This window comes from Diabrotica virgifera, chromosome 5 (assembly GCF_917563875.1).
Source record: "Diabrotica virgifera virgifera chromosome 5, PGI_DIABVI_V3a".
Lineage (NCBI taxonomy): Eukaryota > Metazoa > Arthropoda > Insecta > Coleoptera > Chrysomelidae > Diabrotica > Diabrotica virgifera.
The window spans coordinates 150,478,474-150,502,316 of record NC_065447.1 but is presented as its reverse complement, the minus strand read 5'-3'; the positions used below and the strand labels follow the sequence as shown (position 1 = coordinate 150,502,316).

The following is a 23,843-nucleotide window of genomic DNA, read 5'->3' as shown; positions in this document are numbered from 1 at the left end:
ATATAGATCTTAAATTAAATTATTTTTAAAAAATGAGTACAAAGAAGTTTTCTGGAAAGTTTTGGATCAAAATGTTTTATAGACAACAAATGGTGCAACTTTTAACATCGACGTTATAAATCCCCAACATACCGCGAATTTTTCGAGATACTGATCATTGGTCGTGAATGGCTAATTTTGATCTTACTTTATGTTTTTGATGGTGCTGAAAACGAAAATCAAGTTTATTTTGAATTTTAGGTGGGAGAACATTGTCAAAATCGCAATTTTGCCCTAAAAATAAAAAAATGAAACCACGTTTTTCTTAAAATTAAAAGTTGCACCATATTTTTTCTATAACACATCTAGAAATAAAGCTCCCCATAAAACTTCTTTGAACTATATGGTTTAACATAAACGTAATCAAATAGATAAATTTTAAATTTTGTCACTTAATTTTTGCGATTTAACATTGCAATTCACGAATCTGCACCTTTGATTTTTAAAAATTCATAACTTTTATGAAGAAAAGACTAAAAGACTACCGTTACTTTCATAGTCTTCACAAAGGTGAGAAATATATGCTGTAGAAATTTCAGAAAAAAATATTAAAATAGAACAGAGTTGTAGCGAGTTAACTTAAAAATTTGTTACGTCATTATTTTTTTCGTTTTTAAGTTAAAATTGCGATATTGAAAATGTTCCCTCACATAAAATTCAAAATAAGACCAAAATTAGCCATTTACCGCCCATGCTCAGTATCGCGAAAAATAAGCGCTATTTTGGGGATGTATAACGTCTATATTAAAAGTTGCGCCATTTTTTTCCTATAAAACATTTGTAATTAAAACTTTCCAGAAAACTTCTTTGTACTCTATGTTTTAACATAAACGTGATTAATAAGATAAATTTCAAATTTTGCCACTCAACTTTTGTGATTAATCTTTACAATTCACGAATCTGCACCTTGTACTTTAAAAAATTCATAACTTTTACCAGAATAATACTAAAAGCTTAATATAGATACCATTGTCTTCAAAAAAGTGAGCAACATATTATAGTGTACAAACCTTAGAAAAAAATATTAAAATGAACCAGAGTGGTAGCGAGTAAAACGCAAAAAACGTGATTTCACTTTTTTTTTTTTATTTTTAGGGTACAATTGCGATTTTGACAATATTTTCCCACCTAAAATTTAAAATAAATTTCATTTTCGTTTTCAGCAGCGTCAAAAACATAATCTAAGACCAAAATTAGCCATTCACCGCCCATGGTCAGTATCTCGAAAAATAACCGTTATATTGGGGATTTCTAATGCCGATAATAAAAGTTGCACTATTTTTTTTTTTTCTATAAAACATTTTGATCTAAAATTCTCTCATTTCGCTTCAAATTTAATGTAGAACATTTTTGTATAGAATATTGTTCGCTAAACCGTATATTATATTAGTTCTACATCATCTGGACCATCTCAGAGTGGTTGGGTGTAGTTACCCCCTACGATAGGGGTTGATGAAGTAAACACTACTCACAGTATATTCATTTATTATCAACTCGGAGTACGACTGTAAAGAGTTGGTGTGTTAATGTACGTTCACCCTCTGGTGTATCTTAATTATCAATGATGATTGATCACGCAATGAAATTAGAATGCCTCCCGATGTTTTCTGTGTATATAAATAAAAGAGAAAGTGTTGATATTATTTATGCTGAGTTGGCTTTGGCCATGAATTAGGAATATGTAATATTGAATCGCTGACACCGCAAGATTGACAACTGGTACACTTGTGTGGAGTAATCTGGGTCACGTAATATGTATAATAAACAAACGTGTGTTTGTTTACCAAGGACATTTAAATTTTAAAATAATGTGTCTTGCTCTTAATTGGATGCTTAATAATGGATGCTGTGAATCCCAATACAACCGCATAGGTTTAGAAATATTGAAGAATATGTTAAAAAACTACTAGTTTACCGAATTCTCCACTTCCACTACCCACCGAACCCGACGCCCAAAAAGGGTGTAACTTTTTACTGAACAATATGTAGACCACATAGAACAATTTGGTGTTGGAGGAAAACTTTGACTTTGGACGTCTGGGTTATGCTTTCTTTTGAATCAATAGTATCATACTATAATGTCTTTTAAATATTTCAATACTTGGTTGAACTGGCAACTTAGTAGATCCTTTATGTTGCTAGAGAGGTTATTTTTTCTTCTTTCTTGGATGTATGTTTTGCATTCTAACAGAATATGTTCACACCGTTTGAGTGGGAGTGGTAAGGTGGTGCCGACAGTTTCTATAACATGTTTTAATTTGTTGGATGTGGAATTTCAGCTACTGTGCTATAAGTTGGTAATATGTTTTTTGATAAGAGGCTTTATGGTCGTTTCTTGTTAGCATGTTTTATAAATATATTATATATTTATTAATAATTTTTTTAAATTTCATTATTCTAGATAACACAATATACCCTATCAACTTCTATATTATTGTTACTTCTGTAACAAAATAAGTATACCAAAACAAGTTATTAATAAAATTGTTTTATCATAATGTATGTATAATTGATTTATTAAATTTTCAGAAATTTCAAATTGTTATTTTTACATTTTTTTGCTAATTTCGTTTTGTGTACACCGAATTTTTTACTGAGTCAAAAAAATCAAAGACCCAAAGACTTACATGAATATGATTATTTCCAGATGATCCGAAGATATTGCTAGCTCTATGCTCAGAGCCCTGTAACCTTAAACTTCAGTGTGAACACACTTGTAGTGGTACATGTGGGGAGTGTTTTCAAGGACGTTTCCATAAAAAATGTGATGAAAAATGTGGGGTCCCATTGGTTTGTAATCACGAATGCACTATACCATGCAGAGAAGCCTGTCAACCATGCCAAAAACCATGTAGTTACCGGTGTAAACATAGCAAATGTAAAAAAGGATGTGGAGAACCATGTACAAAGTAAGACAATAAGTTTTATTAGGAGAAATTTTCTCTTATTATGTATTTATGTATTTATAAGGCGTCATGTATTTATAAGCCCCCAAAAAGCATTTAATAGTGAAGAAGTTATCCATGGTTGTAATAATTGTATTTGTTCAATTCCGTACCTCAGAACAAAAGTGTATTAAGTCACAAAATATAAATGTTACAGGAGAGGGAAAATAAAAATTATTTTGAGTGTTTTATAACATTTTCCTTTAATACATTAAATTTTATTTAGCAAATTCTTATAAAAGTGAATAATTTCATTGTTCTTTTTTATCGCTAAAAAGAAAATTTTTTGAATACTATTGTTTTTGGAAAAAATTAACTAACATTTTCGCTCAGGCCGAAAACGGTAACATAAATTTCATGCTCATCCGTCACGTAACTGGGGTAACCTCACTTTTGCGACTGACAGTGACAGTTGTTAAATTGTATATTTATATATGTTTTATGTAATTTTCTAGTTAAATTTTATATTTCATATTTAATTAATAACTATTTGTCAAAAATATTACATCATTTGGAATGGTCTATTCCTTAGAACATCAAGTTCTATTCTGTAACTGGTGCACAAGGTCAAATATTTCGGTCCCAACAAAATCAATGGAAACGACAGTCAGATTAGCTTCTGTATAGTTAGTTATTCTGTGGTATTAGTGTTCTCTAGCCGCAAGTCTGTTATAGGTCTCCATAGGTATGACATAAAGTTTTGTATGCACCACGTGCACTATTAGATGTTTATACCCTCGGGCGACATATACCCTCTGGACCGACTCGGGCCAGAGGCCCTCGAGTTTATAAGCTTGTCGCCCTTAGGGTATAAATATCTATTAAATGCCCTTGATACATAAATAACTATTAAGTAGACTTTTAATAATTGTATTAGGAAATCAGAATTTACAATCAGAATATACAATTTAGAATCAGAATATACAGAATAAATTTTGAAAATCTCAGGAGGTGTAACCAAAGAAAGTATTCCACCTGTTGTCAATCTGGTGGTATGGAGACGATATTTATTGTCGTTTTCTGTGCTAATTCGATTGATAACTTACTTTGTTTTTCGGTAGTTGGCCCTAGTTCATCCGTGACATTTCTTTCTTTGCAATTCGGAAAGGCCTAAAGTGTGGTACGTGGAAGAATCTGAGAGAAGAGGATATGGGACTACTGATGAGGGGGAAACAACCCCGAAACCGGTATAGACTCTTCCTGCACTCTCAGATTTGACCATAGTATTATGCAGCTGCTGCATTTTCGTGTTGCAAAGAAATTGAGAATGTTTATACATTTTTAAAATAATTTTATATTGCCATTTATGTAAAATATTGTTCTCTTAAACAATACATAATTTAAAACTGTTATTCTAATCTATTTGCTTTTTATGATATAATTCCAGTTGCAAAGAAGCTTGTGTTAGAAAATGCGAACATCAAGAATGTAAGCGACGTTGTGGAGAAATATGTAACGTGCCACCATGTTATAAACCATGTCCAAAGAAAATTAGAAGATGTCGTCACCCATGCATAGGCTTTTGTGGAGATCCTTGTCCATCTTTATGTAGAATTTGTAATGCTGAAGAATTGACCGAATTTTTCTTCGGAACAGAAGATGAAGAAGATGCCCGATTTGTCTTGTTAGTTGATTGCGGACATATTTTAGAGTCATCTGGTAAGTATTTTATTTTAGCGTACATTTCAAAATAACCAAAAGTTTCAAGTCAGCTGAGTCTCATATCTCACGAGTTTCTCTTATGACGTTAAACAGGGATTAGATTAAGTATTATTATCTATTATACCTAAAAATAATCATTTAAGGTATGGAACAGTGGCTGGAAACTGATGAGGACCAAATTAAACCAAAAGTATGTCCCAAATGTAAAACGGTTATAAAATCAACGCAACGGTATAGTGAATATGTAAAAGGAAACCTATTAGATTTACAGAAAGTTAAAACAAAGTTTTACGGGACAGACAAGGAAAATAAAGAAGTAAAAGCCAATTTGCAATCTGAATTACAGCTACTTATTAGGGAGTTCTACTCTTTTGGTAAGTTTAAAACATTACTTCTTATCTACTTGCAAACAAACTAGGATTTTTTGGGCCTCCATTTGGTAGCACGGTGCATTTATATCAGCACACAATATGGTACAAATAAAAGGAATACATTCGTTATTTCGTACACCGCGACTTTAAGGAAAAATCCTGAAACAGATCGATTTTTAGTTTTAAATTATGATATTTTAGCATACATGGCATACTAGTGACGTCGTCCATCTGGGCGTGATGACGTAATTGATAATTTTTTAAACGAGAATGGGGGATCGTATGCTAGCTCTTTTGAAAGGGTATTCAATTCTCTATTTATTAATATAAACATTAACATATTTATTTATACAGGGTGTCCAAAAAATTTTTTTTAAATAAATTCATTGACAAAAAAAGAAGAATGTATATAATTTATTTTACTAATTTATTTTATTATTTTTATTATTTATTTATTTTAATAATTAAAAATACATTTTACTGTTGTAGTACATTCATTAAAGCAATTCACCTCGCAATTCTAAAGGCCTTCATGAATTTGTTTGAAATTTTGGCAGTAGCTCAAAAATGATACAAACAACAAACCTGACTTTGTGCCAATGTATGCTTCCACCCCGGGGTGAATGCCACCCTTTCTCGGGGGTGGAAATTTAAAATTTCAAAATGACACCGGGAATCGATAGACAATTGAATTCTATGAAGAAAATGTAGAATAATAGCTATTTCCACCAACCTCTATCGAAAGTATACTTTTCCGGACCTGATTGTAGGGAGCAAAGTTGTACTTTTCCTCCCTAGGGAGGAAAATATTTTTCCTCCCTAGGGAGGAAAAATAAAAGTGACGTCATGGTATTTCATTCATGAAATATAACTTATTGACGCCCTGTATAATATCTATTTTCTATTACGTAAGTATCTATACATTTTAACGTTTATTTAAAAACACTCTGTATTTTGCAGAATGGTAAAAAACAGTAAATTGTTATTCTGATTTAACAATGTTTACATTAATAATTTGACTTATATTTGACAGTTGACAGTTATATTCTACCTACTTGCTAGTTTTAGTTCTCATAAATTTTGTTGGTTAGTTACATAAATAAATTAAGTAAAAATGATAAAATGATTTTGGAAGGAAGGTGGAAAAACCATATGTATAACATGGGAGTAAAGTGCCTTTTCCTCCCTTGAATGATTACTGCCCTCCGCTACGCGTCGGGCAGTAAACTTCATTCTCGGGAGGAAAAGAAGCACTTTCCTCCCTTGTTATACAAATAGCTATTTGTATAACAAGGGAGGAAAGTGCTACTTTTCCTCCCGAGAATGAAGTTTACTGCCCGACGCGTAGCGGAGGGCAGTAATCATTCAACGGAGGAAAAGGCACTTTATTCTTATGTTATACATATGGTTTTTCCACCTTCCTCAAATTAATAACAAGTCATTTTTTATTTTTACTTAATTTATTTATCTAACTAACCAACAAAATTTATTAAAACTAAAACTAACAAGTAGGTACAATATAACTGTCAACTGTCAAATATAAGTCAAATTATTAATGTAAACATTGTTAAATCAAAATAAGAATTTACTGTTTTATTTTTTATTGTTATTTTATTTTTTATTTTATTTAGAATTTTACCATTCTGCAAAATACAGGGTGTTTTATAAATAAACGTTAAAATGTATAGATACTTACGTAATAGAAAATAGATATTGTACAGGGCGTCAATAAGTTATATTTCATGAATGAAATACCATGACGTCACTTTTACTTTTCCTCCCTAGGGAGGAAAAATATTTTCCTCCCTAGGGAGGAAAAGTACAACTTTGCTCCCTACAATCAGGTCCGGAAAAGTATACTTTCGGTAGAGGTAGGTGGAAAAATTTTTTACTTAATTTAATAATTTCAAGTTATTCGCCATTGAATATTTAAAAAAAAACACGTTTTTCAATAGTTCTTCGCGAATAATTCGAAAATTACGCACTTTCAGGAAAAAATCATCCTTATTAAAATTGAAGCTTATAAAAAACAAAGAAACTGGTCAGTTTTAATTAAATTTTTTAGATAATATTAAGCAACCTATGAGTATTTGAAAACGAATTTTTTGTTTTTTGTAAATTTATTCAAAGATTAGGGCTCAAATAACGGAAAAATGATTAATTGTTCATAGAAAATGTCACTAAACATTTTTAAAGTACTTTCTTAGACCTTCAAAATAAGCTTTGATAAAAGCATCTATCATGAAAATTAAGCAAGTTGTGACGAAAATGAGTCAAATACCTGGAATTTATAAAAGAAAAAATGACGGTAAAATGTATGCCATGTGCCGCAAAATTAATATTAATCGTAGGCCATGTAAAATTAACTTTATTTATGTTCCGACAACACGTTTCAAAAGTTTGAATTATTTAGAACAATTATATTTTGAAAAAACTTCTTGTGTGTGAGTCCTTGGTTTTCTTGACTGTGGACTTAATCCATTAGCCGAACTTATTTTGCTCTAGATACATGTTTACAAATATTGACTATGGTTTATATCATACTATCTACCATAATAACAATGATTTACACTTCAATATTTATTTACATTTGTAGTTATTTTTAATTACTGTGTGACATATAAACATGTATATAATTATTATTTTTGTTGTTTATTATTATTATTTTTTTATTTTTCTTTTCATTTTTTTTAATATTTCATTTTATTATTTTTTTATTTATTTATTTTTTTTTTATTTTTTTTTTAATTTTTTTTATTGAAACTATTGAAAAAACTTGTTTTAAATAAATTTCTTTTTTCTTCGATTTTTCAAAAAATACGTTATTTTTTCAAAATATCTCAAAAACTATTGGATTTATGAAAAAACGAGTTCTGACCAAAAATTTTGCTTTTTTACTGAAAATTTGAATATATAATATATAAATAACTCACATAGCTTATAAATTAAGCGAGATATAATAGTTCAAAGTGTTGATTTCAAAGCAAAGAGAGCATCTTGTAGTACTTTAACATTAAAATTCTCTGAACAAGAGGGCCTAGAAAGATTACACCTCTCATGATCTTATAGCTTATGAAATTCCCTACAAAATGATGTGAGAGTGAATGCAAAAAGCTTAAAGGGAAGCCGAGTTATTGTTAAAAAACCAAATACATTTTTCCAGAGATGTTTGAAAATTACGGAGCGTCTAAATTTTAATATTTTTGGAGTATTTATTCTCTTATAAATGCAGTGTCTGCTTTGAATTTACATATCGGGCAACAAAACTCTCAATTTTTTGATTGGGGATGGACAAAAGTGAATAGCACCTTGGTACCAAACAAAATGATGGATATTCCTGCACCAGAACAACTACTTAAAATGATATTTTTTGCAATTGCAAAAAAGGATGTGGCTCAACTTGTGGGTGTCGCAAATTTGGATTGTATTGCAATCAATCTTGCGGTTCTTGCTCTGGTGATAGCTGCCAAAATTGTCCTCCTGTCGACCGAGAAGAAGAGGAAGTTGATGCAGAAGAAATAGACGAATTTGGAAGTTGAAGATAAATTATTGATATATACTTTAAAAATAATATTAATTTTACACTTAATTTAACGTTGTAAAATAAATATTCTTCATTATCATCAAAATGTGAAGTTTAAAAATTTAATTTCCCTCAAACGAATATTTTTATGGGATACAAATTTTATAAATATATCATTATATCATAAGCAACAATCAATTTTCATTTTCTTAACGAATTCCATTATTTCAAGCTTTCAAGAAGATTTTTTCCCTAATTTTTATTATAAGGAGTAGTTTTTGGGAGTTAAGTCAAATTAAAAAATTGTATGTGTCAGGTTTTTATATTTAAATAATACAGTAAAGCGTCGATAATCCGAACCCTGGCAATCCGAACTTTCGCTAATCCGAACGCAAAAAATATTATAAAATTAAAAAATATGATCGCGGACCGAATTTATGACAATATGACCCAATATGATAATATGGGCAAAATATGACCGCGGATTTTTGTTTATTATGCAGGTGTTTTATTCCTTGTAACTAAAACCTATGTACATAATATGTACTACATATTATGTACTATGTTTATGAGCTTTGTATGTATTTTGAACATAATATGTTCGATAATCCGAACTACCAATTAGTTCGGATTATCGACGCTCTACTGTATATATTTTTTCTATTTAAGATCGGAAATAAAATGATTCCATAATTGCAGTAGGCCAGAAAATGAAGCTGAAAAAATGGCAAAACCTCGCAATTTTTTCGTCCAGCATCGATTTGTACAAAAATTTGGGATTAGGCTCATTTCATCCTCTAGTTAGTTCATCTTCTATATTGAGCCGTTGTACGCCTTTGGATTTAAGGGTGAAAACTACCCCAAATTGTAAAAAATTATAAAATAACATTTTAAACTTTAATATGGTCAACATTTGGGTTTTATTAGTTAAATGATTATTGGTTTATGCTTTAGGATATAATATTATAATATTTCAACCCTTAAAACCACCCTTGTTAGAGCTATACATACATATATAAAGAATTTATTGATCTTAAAAAAATGATTGTATATTGATTTGCATAAAAATTTGGGATTGGGATCATCTCACCTTGTACTTCCTATTCTATATCATGCTCAAGTACGTTGATTATTTTTAAGGGTGTAAACTACCCCTTATTGTCAAAAATTATATGGAAACATTGTAAACCTTAATATGCGTAAAATTTGGTTTTGATTGGTTAAATAATGATCGTTTTATGCTTTAGGATATAATTTCATAATATTTTAACCCTTAAAAATCACCCTTAAGGCTATGGGTACATAATTCGCAAATATTTTACGGCTATCCCTACTTTTTCTGTCTTTACACGGCAAATTACGTATAGTAAAATTCTCACTGGTATGGAAACTGCGTGTGTGTGTGTTCACAAAGAGGATGGCATTAGATAAACTTTTTGCCACAGATATTTGAAAGTTGAAGATTGAAGATGCCATATTAAATTTTTATTTTAGAATCTTTAAGAAACTGTATGATAATATCATTAATAGTTTTGGTATTGAAGCTTAGTAGATGTGAAATATTCAGATGGAAACTGCAGATGTAAACATTAGGTTGACAGTGGCATTGTCATTAGAAAGGTAGATATGGCTATTTCGGTTTCGTTCAGTTTTTGAATGTTCTTGGTTCTTGGATAACCTTTACTTGTATAAATGATAGGATTATTTTTTCACTAATTATGTATTCAGTGATTACCATTATTTATATACTATACAAATAGTCGAAAAAGAAAAAAGTTGTAAAGTTATTTTAATAATGTACTGTTACCATGGAAAGCTTAGATAAGGTTTGAACATGTGAAGAACTGCGTTGTATAAATGTAGTATTACTCAATGAATTTATAAAGACTTTCTTTATTTCTTTATTTGCGCAAATTAAAATATGGGACGTTGTTACAAGAAATGTGTTACTGAAAAGCGAAGAAATAGACGGTTAGCTCAATTGAAGTAAGTACTTTTTTACATAAATCAAATTAATAAATTTTGTATTTTTCAAATTAATTTTAAATTTATAGTGAAAATATGATCTATAAAATCTATTGGTAAACCAAGAATTTCCGCATCACATTTTATTCTCGTTTAAAGGAATAAACTATTTGTTGGATTATTTAATTATTAGAATTGTACATGAGTAAAAACGAGTGACTCAGATTCCGAAGCGACAAACGAGTTACGCGAGGATAAAAATGAACAATTGTTATTTGTTAATCTTCTTCACAATTATTGAATTTTATTTGATAAAAGAATGACCCCAAAAATTAGGAATCTTCTTCTTAGTTTGTAAATTTTTCTATGACACACATTCATAAATGCTGCCATATTGTAACATAAAAATACCTACGCCGAAGACGTCCATAAACTGAAGCCAAATACTACTAAACAAGCACATACTTCAAAAGCGTAGTACATTCTCCTATGTAGGCTGGTAAATAGAAGCAAATACTACGGAGAAAAGCAAATGCTTTTTAAGTGTAGTGAAATCTTCAAAAATGTATTACGAACTTCAAGCATTAGCATTTACTACATTTTATGCCACCATGGGCACTTTATAGCTAAGTAGTACCTATTTACGGTTATCGGAACAAACTCTTATAAAATAATACTTTTATTTGAACTTTAATGGCTTGAAATACTTGGATTTTCCATAAATAATATATAAACAATAAATAACTTTTTATTAATTGTACGCCTTAAATCAATTATTATTTTTCAAATGCACTATCAATACTATTTAATAAACAACTCTTTGATTGATTTTATTATCATCGTAAAAGCGTTAAAAAGCAGTAGCAGAATGAACTGCTATATCAAAATAGCGGGTCGGACACATCTCTACTTGTCACTGTCTTGAGTCTTGTCATAACATTATATTCGACTGAGTGAGTTTGTATGACAAAGATAGCGAATGTTCGATTTCCACGGACATGGTGTCCATTTTTTTCAAAGCCTAAAAAAACTAATAAATATTTTTAAAAAATTGAAACATAAAATGAAAGACTAAATTATTATCAAGGGCCGAAAGTCCCTTAGAATATATAAGAAGTTTCTTTCGAATGAGATATTTGAAATTAAAAATCACACTACATTTTCTCTTAGTTTGTCACCCCTGTAACTTATTAAAATAAACATTATAGAAGTTCTCAGGGACTTTCGGCCTTCGCTAATAACGCAATCTTTCATTCTGCGTTTGAATTGGGATACACAGCATCTCAATAAACATCATATTACAAATAAACCTTTTAATAATTAAATGCCCGTGGTAATGTTTGTTTAATAAATACGAGTAACCTAGTTTTGCATGCTAGTATTTGATACAAGGTCGAGTTGCAATAATATTCAGTGGGTGTTTATTAACAGTCAGCACTTTAAATCACGGTCACCTCGGCTTACCAAAACAGTAAATAAACAATAACCGACTTTAATTATATTTTTACGAGAACAGATAATTTAATTAGCAGTTGAGATTCGACGGGGTAACATCGATTTAACACATTACCTTTTAAGTTTTACCTATTTTTACTTAATTATTCTATTTTAATTTCCTTATGATACCAATATTTATCAAAATATACAGAATTTTTTTTAACCCTGATATTAGTTATTATAGGACGTAATGATACATTTTATTTGATACTGATTTTTATATGATTTTTTTATATATTTACCAACATATTTTATCTTTGCTGATTCTTATCCATTTATTATTTGACTACTGATTTTTATTACATTTGTATTGGCTAAGCAGTAGACCCCTTTTTAATGGTGATTTATATTGAGTGATATACTGATTTTTATGGCAATTTACTATATTTTTACTATTTTTGACATAATATTTTTCATATATATTTACTATACCTCGTAAGACTGTCAAATTTATGCGTTCGTTACGGGTACAGGAATAAGAAAATTATGAATAAATGAGTAGCAACAAAGTTACTTGGGAAGATTTCATCAAAATAGTTGAGGAGATTACGCAAGAAGTAACAAGACAAAGTAGAAGGGTCTTGAAGAAGAAAGTACCTAAATCTAAGGATATACAAGAAGAAGTAACGACACAGCTAATTAAATTGTATAACAAATTCACACATCTAACGAAGAAAAATTGGGAAGCGCTATCGGACAAACAAAGAGAAGCGTGCAACAAATATTTCGGAAAAATAAGAGACAAAGTTATACGCTCATTTCAAGCTGTAAACTTAAGGACAGTAGCTTTTCAAGGATGATGTCAATAGCATTTTCGGGATTAACACCAGACAAAGCATTTCTTTACATGGACGATATAGTAGTGATAGGAATATCTGAAAAACATCACCTAGACAACCTGAAAAAGACATTTGAGACATGTCGAAAATTCAATTTGAAACTTAACCCAGGAAAATGTCAATTTTTTAGAAGAGAAGTAACATATTTAGGACATGATCTTTCTCAGGAAGGAGTATCACCAGACAAAGCAAAATATGCAACGATTGAACAATACCCGACACCTAAGACAGCGGAAGAAACAAAAAGATTCGTAGCATTTTGTAACTATTATAGACGTTTTATTCAAAATTTTGCTGAAATATGCAGACCACTCAACGGATTATCAAGAAAAGGAGTAGAATTTTTTTGGTCAGAAGAATGTGAAAAAGCATTCAATAAGCTTAAATCATCTCTGATGAAGCCACCGATCCTAAAATATCCAGATTTCAATAAACAATTCATCCTAACAACAGACGCATTCAACGAGAGTTGTTCAGCAATTTTAAGTCAAGATTATAACGGAATAGACCTACCTATAGCATACGCATCAAGAAGTTTTAATAAAGGAGAACGTAATAAACCTATAATCGTTAAGGAATTACTAGCGATTCATTGGGGAATTAATCATTTCAAATGTTATTTATATGGAGCACCAACATTTTTAGTAAAAACGGATCATAAACCACTAACACATTTATTTGCAATGAAAGAACCAACTTCGAAACTTACAAGAATCAGATTAGATTTAGAGGAATACGATTTCGAAATAGAATACATAACAGGGAAAAATAACTATGCAGATAGTCTTTCAAGAATAACATTACATCAACTAAAGAACCTATACATAGACAATACCCATATATTAGCTATAACACGAGCTCAAGCAAGAGAAAATAAGAAGGAAGCAAGGCAAACGAAGGCAGAAAGCGAACTCGCACTACAGCCAGAAGCCCACAAACAGACAGTAAGAAATGTACTAAATAATTTAGAGGCGCATAGACTACCAATTTTGTCTTTTGGAGCAGAACTAATCTCACCAAGGCTGAGCATTAGGGTCAAAAACAAAATAAAGTGCAGCAAGAGCATAGCCACAGGATTCAATCATTTCGGTTTAAACCAAATGTTGGCACAGCTTGATAAGCTGGCGGTAGAGAATGCAGTACGTAAAGTAAAAATATACGTAAACGATATTATTTTTAAAGTGTGCACAATTGAGGAATTTATTAAACAAGGAAACAAAATATTAAAGAATGTTGAAATATACATATGTGAAGTACCAGAAACAATAGAAGAAGACAAAGAAAAACACAGGCTAATAGAAGAATATCACAATCATCCGATGTTTGGAGGACACGTAGGAAATAACAGACTCATAAAGAAGCTAAAAGCAAGATTTAGATGGAAAAATTTGGAAAAAGACGTAAGAAAATACGTTAAACAATGTCATAAATGTCAAATTAATGAACCGAAAAAAACACATGTCGAAGAATTCGTGATATCGGACACTTCTTCCAAACCATGGGACATAGTATATATAGATACGATAGGTCCATTCACTAAAAGTAACGAAGGTAATAGATACTGTATAACAATGTTATGTGAACTTACTAAATACGCGGTCAGCATACCCGTGTGCAATAAAGAAGCAGATACAATAGCCCGAGGAATTTTTGATCATTTCATACCAACATACGGACTCATGAAGCAAATAAGAACAGACCAAGGCACAGAATATAAAAATGAAGTAATGCAGGAATTAACAAAGCTATTAAAAATAGAGCACAACTTCTCAACGGCATACCATCCACAGTCCATTGAAAGTTGCGAAAAACTACACAGAACATTAAACGAGTACGTAAGAGCATTCATAGATAAAGACAGAGAAAATTGGGATGTGTGTTGCAGGATGTTCACATACTGCTACAATACAACCCCTAACGCGTACCATGGTTACACACCGTTTGAACTATTATATGGCAGGAAGGTTAACCTACCAGAAGACCTTACACAGGAGGTTCAACCATGTTACAATATAGATGCTTACTACAATGAGTTACGTTACAAACTACAAAGCGCACACGAGAGAGCTAGAACCTTCTTACTAAAGCACAAAAAAGAGCGACAAGAAAAGAATAAGCTCAAAGCAACACCACAACATATGGCATTTAAAATAGGAGACCTAGTCCTGGTAAAAAGGGAAGAGAATGGTAAGTTTGATAGTCTTTATGTAGGCCCTTTCACAATAACAGAGGTAAATAATGTTAATTGTAAGATCAGATCGGAAAACAATAAAATCAAGGAAATACATAAGAATAGACTATATGCTTACAATCCGAGAACACCGTGAGTGACAAGTGAAACGGGAACAGTCTAGATAACGAACATTTTCACTTTTATTTTTTGTATCTAATTAGTATTTATAGGAAAAATGTATATATTGTACTTCGTAAAACGCAGCAAGTAATTAGTGGTACTATTAGAAAAATTTTCTTCCTTTTCCGTAGTCAGAAAATTTTCGGGGGAAGGGGAAGATGAATTGGGATACACAGCATCTCAATAAACATCATATTACAAATAAACCTTTTAATAATTAAATGCCCGTGGTAATGTTTGTTTAATAAATACGAGTAACCTAGTTTTGCATGCTAGTATTTGATACAAGGTCGAGTTGCAATAATATTCAGTGGGTGTTTATTAACAGTCAGCACTTTAAATCACGGTCACCTCGGCTTACCAAAACAGTAAATAAACAATAACCGACTTTAATTATATTTTTACGAGAACAGATAATTTAATTAGCAGTTGAGATTCGACGGGGTAACATCGATTTCAAGTAAATAATATACCACCAGTTATTTTCTGTGATATATTTAACGTGTAAATAAATGTCTTAACAACGAACTATATTTACTACATCAACCCTCATAGTCGGGGTAACCACCCCTCAGTATCCAGGGTGGCTCAGAAGGCGGGAGCCACCATACGTTTAAAATTTTCAAAAATACTTATTAGTTTTCTCAGGATTCGAAAAAAATGAATCCCCATTTGAATAGCATTGCAGGCGAAAATACGTACCGATCCTCTTAATAACATTGCAATTTTTATAAGTAATTTAATAGATCTATACAGAAAAAAACGTAGAATTACGTACAAAAAAAATTATTTACACAAAAATACGAATTTACAAATACAAAAAATACAAAAACAAATAGTTTTAAGTCATCTTCATCAAGATCGATATTATCTTCGTCTTCTTTCGAATTTGCGGGCTATTCGAATTTTTGAAAAAAAAATTCGTTTTATAAACATACTCCTTCATTTTTGAAGATAAAAAGTTTTTCCACAAATGATTTTGTAGGGGTTTTGAAGAGCTATCAGAATATGTAAATTAAATTCCGTAATACCCCTTAGTTTTTAAGTGGGGTGAGTTTAAATGGTTCGAATAAAGGGGCGTTTGCTTGTAAATAGAGGTTTTAAACAGATATACCTCGCTAAATATTCAGTGTAGAGAAAATCTATGTACAGGAAAATTTAGTTACTTATTAAAAACGCTACAATTTAGTATTGTATATTTTTTTCGTATCTCCATTATTTTCGGAGATATTTTGAAGAAAATGGTCAAAAATACTAAATTGCAGAAAAACAATTCATCTTTAAACTCAAATTTTTGTAAAATTAGGCCTTTTAAATAAGTCAAACTTCTTAGGTGTATGGATAATAATACATATATAAAAAGAATTAAAAAAGGGCGAAGATCAATTTTAATTAGGAGGATAGTTAGGGGGTTGTTTACAATTATTTTTTCGTGGAAAAAAGTAGGTATCGACGTTATTTTGAGTCGCTTAATTTTTATTCTAGAAACTTTTATTCTTTTCTTTTTTTAAACATCTAATTGTATACTTGACAAAATATTTTGTAAGTTTTTCTTGAAAAATGCAAGGTTTTCCTGTTATTTTGGTTTAAATATTTCAAATTATGCATTTGACGAAAAAAGCTAACCTTTAACATGCCGTATCTCCGTTTGTGTTGGTCGTAGAAAAATTATAAAAAAGAATTTTGTTTCTGTTTTTAAAAGATACAATTTTGGTATTTACAGTTTTTTTTTTCGATTAAATGCATATTTTTCGAGTCCTTTTTAATAAATCCTCTAAAAATGTCGATTTTTTCGTCGAAAAACTGTTACTTTTCACCGCGAATAACTCGAAAAATATTAGTTTTACGAAGAACACGTAAAAAATATTTTTTTCTTAGAATTACTTTTCCAATCGAATTCCATGGTTAAAATGTAACGAAAAATGCCCACCCCCGAGATGGGGTGGTAAGCACCCCAAGGTTTTAGCGTACAGCGTCATGATATAGAAAATGATCCTTGGGCTATTCCCTACCTTCCGTGAAAATATCAAGTAAAGCCATGCTGGACGAAAAAATTGCTAGCCAAAATGCTTCATTTCTTGACCTACAGCCATTTTTTTCATAACTGTATGAGGGGTAATATTTAAGGGTAGTTACATATAAAAATATCGAACTAATATTGACATAAAATATTGATATACATAACATATTGATGTCTATAACTGCTTCCATTTATTAATTTTCAAGTTTCATTCTTAGGGGTGATTTTGGTGGTTTCATTATTAAAATAAGTGTAAGATTTCTTGTACTTGAAGAAAAGAAATTCTCCTATTACGATCGAAAATAAAAAAATTTCATGTTTCTTGACCATATTTTTTAAATAATCTTTGTATGACGAGTTGTTTTTAAGGGTTGGTGAGCTGTAAAATACCAAAATATTAAAGTCATGGTTCAAAACAATCAACATTTAACATATTTGAACATAATTATAGCCCACTATGGCTTTAATTCATTAGTTTTCAATTTATTTGAGTAAGGGGTAGTTTTCACCCCTTAAAAATAAAAAGTATACTTTGCGACCAAGTCAGGTTTGAACAGGAAGGTAAAATGAACATAATTCCAAATTTTCAAGAAGATCTATGAAGGCAATTAGAATTGCGAGTTTTGCATCCATTTTAAGCTTGAATGATTGTACTATTGTCAGAAAACAGAAAAAAATATTTATTTGACAAATAAACATTGCTTTTCGCTTGAATTCAGTGCTCAAGCGAGCTCATGCCAGCCACCTGTCTTTTAGGAGTTTTAACATTTAATTTAACCGAAAAGCAATGGTTATTTATGAAATAAACATTTTTTCTCATTTCTACATTCTACATTCCTCTTTTTTGTTAATTAATAATAGACCAGGACAATTCTGTTTTGAGGTAGATGTGAGAGGTGGCATTCGGATTTTTGCAGATAAAGTTAGGTGACAACTTCAATAATTATAATTGACCTATGCTCCTTCTCAAATATGCCCGGAACATTAATAAAAAAATTTAAATATTTAAAAATTTCGAAAAATATCGATTTTTTTCTACTTTTATTGCTTATAACTTAAAAACGATTCATTTTGGAACAAAGTAAGAACCTTTTCGTAAGGAAAGAAAATAAAGATAATTGAATTGTGTATAATATACGACTGGTTAAAAATGTCTTAAATTATTACCCTTTCTGCAAAATAGCAATAAATACAAAATAAGTGGGCAAAATAAGCCTGTTTTTATTCAACGTTTTGAACAACTTTGATTGCACTTAGGACTATCGTAATTCGCTTAGAAAATTCTTACAACATACTTAAACCGTCCACCAAATTTCATTAAAATCTACCTAATATATTTTGCATAATAATCTTGCAATCTAAATTTTTTAAAAACTTTCTGAACAAAAAGTAGACAATTTTTGCTATTCTTTTACATATAAAGAGGTTCTCTGCCTATCTAATACACTTTACAGAATTAAAATCGGGAATATTTAAGCGGCCTCAGCACTGTTTTAAAGTTATAAACAATGTTTTGGCTTATAAACAAATACAGTGAGGACGTTTGAGTTGGAATAAATTCATTTTCTTAAGAATGGGCGACTCTCGAGATAAATCCCGAAACAAATCGATTTTTATTTTTAAATTATATTTTTTTGGCATAAATATCATACTAGTGACGTCATCCATCTGGGTGTGATGACGTAATCTAAATATTGGAATTAATTTAATTAATTTTTTTTTATTCAAACTCTGTATAAATAATTATGTTTTTATTACGTAATCACGCCCAGATGGATTACGTCACTAGTATGATATATATACAGCGTGTCTACTTGAGTTGGAAACATATGGGAAACTTTTTTATTATTAATTTTACGAAAATAAGTTATTCTTTATAAAAAGTTCTGCATGCCCCAAAACCTAAGATTCAATTATCAGATATCAAATTTTCTCAATATTATACGAGGTATGTCAAAAAATATGAATTTCGGCTAAGGGCAAAGTACCTTTATTTCTCTCAATATCGAAAATTCTTATTATGAAAAGTTGTTTGGAAATAAAAACCAAGCTCAAATATGTAATTACATGCTTCTAATTGGAAAAAAATATTTTCCAAATTTTTCTCAAATTTATTGATACTAACTTCGTTTTTATTCATTACACATACGATAACTCTTTTATTATTACTTTTACGAAAAAAAGGTATTCTTTATAAAAATCTCTGTATGTCCTAAGACCGAAGATTCAACCAACAGATATGACATTTTATTAATTTTATACGAGTTATGTCAAAAAATATGAATTTCACTCAAGAGTAAAGTACCTTTATTTTTCACAATATTGAAAACGGTTATTAAAAAAGTTGTTTAGAATTAAAAACTATGTGTCAATATGCAATTACATCCTTCTAATTGAAATACTGTGAAATATAAAAGTGCTATAATATTGAGCGAATTTCATATTTCTTGACACACCTCGTATAAAATTAATAAAAGTTGATATATCATGGTTGTGTCTTAGATTTTAGACCATGCAAAGTTTTTTATGAAGAATAACTTTTTTTCGTAAAATGAATAATAAACGAGTTATGATATTTGTAATAATTAAAAACGATGTTGGGTATCCATAAATTTGAGAAAAATATTTTTTTTTCAATAAGAAGCATGTAATTGCATATTTCATCTTAGTTTTTAATTCCAAACAACTTTTTATCATAAGAATTTTCGATATTGAGAGAAATAAAGGTACTTTACCCTTAGCCGAAATTCATATTTTTTGACATACCTCGTATAATATTGAGAAAATTTGATATCTGATAATTGAATCTTAGGTTTTGGGGCATGCAGAACTTTTTATAAAGAATAACTTTTTTTCGTAAAATTAATAATAAAAACGTTTCCCATATGTTTCCAACTCAAGTAGACACGCTGTATATATATCAAAAAAATATAATTTAAAAATATAAATCGACCTGTTTCGGGATTTATCTCCAGAGTCGCCCATTCTTAAGAAAATTAATTTATTCCAACTCAAACGTCCTTACTGTATTTGTTTATAAGCCAAAAAATTGTTTATAACTTTAAAACAGTGCCGAGGCCGCTTAAATAATCCAATTTTAATTCTGCAAAGTGTATTGAGATAGGTAGAGGACCTCTTTTTTATATGTAAAAAATTAGCAAACATCTAACTTTTTCTACTTTTTCTTCAGAAATTTTTAAAAAATTTGAACTTTTCTAAAAACATTTAGATTACCAAAATTATTCTGCAAAATCTATCAGGTCGATTTTAATGAAATTTGGTGAACGACTTAAGTATGTTGTAAGAATTTTCTAAGCGAATTACGAAAATTCTAAGTGCAACCAAAGTTGTTGAAAAACAAGCTTATTTTGTCCCCGTATTTTGTATTTATTGCTATTTTGCAGAAAGGGTAATAATTTAAGACATTTTTGATCAGTCGTTTATCATAAAAAATTCAATTATCTTTATTTTATTTCTGTGCGACTTGGTTCCAAAATGAATCGTTTTAAAGTTATGAGCAAAGAAAGTAGAAAAAAATCGATGTTTTTCGAAATTTTTAATTATTTTAATTTTTTATTTGAGAATAAAAGGGCATATTTGAGAAGGGGCATAAGTCAATTATTATTGTTGAAGTTGTCACCTAACTTTATCTGCAAAAATCCGAACGCCACCTCGCACATCCAAAAATAGACGTTTTTTCACAGATCCGCCCTGGTCTATAAGTGATAAACTGGAGCGAAGAGACTGACACTTATTTTTAGTCTTTGACGTTATTGTCTAAGAGCTAGTGAACCCTCTGACTAACGGTCTTCCTGTAAGGCTAGAAATTTGTATGATAATTCATAGGACACCAAGACTAAAAAGTACATAGTTTAGGGGAAAAATAAACTTTCTCCTGTAAAGTTTAAATTTAAGAATGTGTTCGAGTAGTCATTTAGAAGAAACGTGTACAATGACAGGCGATTCTGAAGAGCACAAGACCTTGACAGTAGGCGAGGGGAAAGATTAGGGGGTTTTCCTAAAATTATTTTTTTGCATCGAACAAAGTTTGTTTAGGTTTTTTGAATCAATCCAAACAGGAAAGGTCTCTAGTGATTTTTCTCTTAGGTTAATAGTCTTTGTTATACAGTGAGCACGTAAAGATTGGAATAAATTCATTTTCTCGAGAATGAACAAGTTTGGAAAAAAATCCCGAAACAGGTCAATTTTTATTTTTAAATTACGACTTTTTGGCATATATATCATACTAGTGACGTCACCCGTCTGGGCGTGATGACGTCATCGATGATTTTTTTAAATGAGAATAGGGGTCAAGTGATAGCTCATTTAAAAGGTAATTCAATTCTCTATTCAGTAATATAAACATTAACATAATGATTTATACAGGGTGCCCAAAAAAAATTTTTTTTAATTAAATTTATTGACATAGAAGGAAGAATGTATGTAATTTATTTAATTCAAAATACATTTTACTGCTATTAGAAAACAGGAAAAAATTTTTTATTTGATAAATAAACATTGTTTTTTGTTTAAATTCAATATTAAAGCAGCCATCCACTTGCCTCTTGACAGTTTGAAATTTAATTTAAGCGAAAAGCAATGAATATTTTTCAAATAAATATTTTTTTTGCTGTTTTCTGAGAGCAGTAAAATGTATTTTGAATTAAATAAATAACATACATTCTTATTTTTATGTCAATAAATTAAATTAAAAAAAATTTTTTTTGGACGCCCCGTATAAATAATTATGTTAATGTTTATATTACTGAATAGAGAAATAAATTACCTTTCAAATGAGCTATCACACGACCCCTATTCTCATTTAAAAAAATCATCGATGACGTCATTACGCCCAGATGGGTGATGTCACTAGTATGATATATATGCCAAAAAGTCGTAATTTAAAAATAAAAAGTGACCTGTTTCAGTGATTTTTTTCCAAAGTCGTCCATTCTCGAGATAATGAATTTATTCCAACCTTTACGTGCTCACTGTATAAGCGATTAAAAATTTTGAAAATTGCGAAATCGGCCATTTTTAACCCTAAATCGGACATTTAACTAAAAATTTCAATGTTGCCAAGGTAGGTAGATATTCTTTAAACATTGATTGATGAAATCCCGAAGAGTTTTTTGCAATACAATATCGAAAACCCCTTTGTTTTTTAATTGCTAATCAATTTTACACTTGAAGTTTCCAGGAAGCACATATAGCTCCCGCGGAAACTTAAAGTGTAACATAATTAACCTCTACGGGGAGGAAATTCTACCAGACATCAGAAGATACGAACAACTACGATCGAAACGAAGGACGTATTTATGCAACCTTACGTTTTTAGAACGCTGCCGTGACGAAAGCATTATACCGACTTGTATGAAGCTCACGTTTCACAAAAACAACTATAAAACGAAAAACATTTTAAGAAGGGCAAGCCTGGCGCTTATTAGAGAAGCGATCCATGATACCAGACGAGACATCGACAAAATGAATTCAGAATCATTACAGCTGCATCTTAAACTAAGTAACACAATCCATCCAACATTATGGAATTTCTTTGAACAACTGACAAACTTTCGAGCAGAAACAGATGCTGATCTCACTAAGACCAAACAAATTAAAAAGTTTGAAAATTTGTTACTACAACAGCGGCCGAAAAAGAAAGAAAGATCACAAATAGAAACAAATAAATTAGTATATAACTTTTCAAACCTGACACTGGATGAAGCCACGAATAGTGTTCTTGCAAAAGGTTTCAATTTTGCTGTTGCACCTACACACATTCCCGTAGAAAATATCATTACTGAGGTAGAGACTACAATTACTAGTCTCCCAACAGAAACAGCCGAGATCATACGCCAAGACGTATCAAAAATATTAAGAACAGCTAAACCACCAAAAAGAAATTTAACACGGGAAGAGAAAGAAGCCTTACATAATTTGAAGAACAACAATGAAATCATCGTGCTTCCAGCTGACAAAGGCAACGCTACGGTAGTAATGAATATTCAAGACTACGAAACAAAAATAAACGACATCTTAAATGATACAACATATCAAAGAATCTCGTCAGACCCGACAACATATCTAGAGAAAATAACAAAAGCCAAGATCAAAGCCTCAAATATCAAGAAAGAACAACAGGTCCATCTCATACCTAGAGAGAAGTCATCAAGATGCCCAAAATTTTACGGCCTACCCAAGGTACACAAGGCAGGATTACCACTGCGACCAATTGTGAGCTCCATCGGATCTCCCTTATAACCGCTGGCAAAATATCTGGCTCAACAGCTGCAACTATACGCGGAGGAAGCGGATTCTTACGTCAAGAACGCGAGCCACTTCATCGAGCGTATAAAAGGTGTGACTCTTGAGCCGGGACATTTACTAGTCAGCTTCGATGTAATCTCACTTTTCACGAATGTTCCTATAGATGAATCACTGGACATCATAAGCAAAAAGTATCCAATATCACCGGATACTCTAAACCTAACCAAACACTGTTTAAATAACACATATTTCATCTATAAGGAGCAAAGATATAAACAAGTTGAGGGAGCACCGATGGGTTCCCCACTGTCACCAGTAATAGCGAACTTATTTATGAAGGAAATAGAACGTTCTGAAGCTAT

General features: G+C 30.6%; 1 protein-coding gene across 2 annotated transcripts in view; it reads left to right on the top strand.

Annotated features, from left to right (window-relative positions):
• LOC126884510 (NFX1-type zinc finger-containing protein 1-like) overlaps positions 1–23,843 on the top strand; it is a 415,118-nt gene that overhangs the window by 327,307 nt on the left and 63,968 nt on the right. For both annotated transcript variants that reach the window (XM_050650450.1, XM_050650451.1), the window contains exons 15-17: positions 2,687–2,948; positions 4,372–4,643; positions 4,790–5,020. In XM_050650450.1, coding sequence (XP_050506407.1) covers positions 2,687–2,948; positions 4,372–4,643; positions 4,790–5,020 — 765 coding nt within the window. The remainder of the gene's footprint in view (positions 1–2,686; positions 2,949–4,371; positions 4,644–4,789; positions 5,021–23,843) is intronic.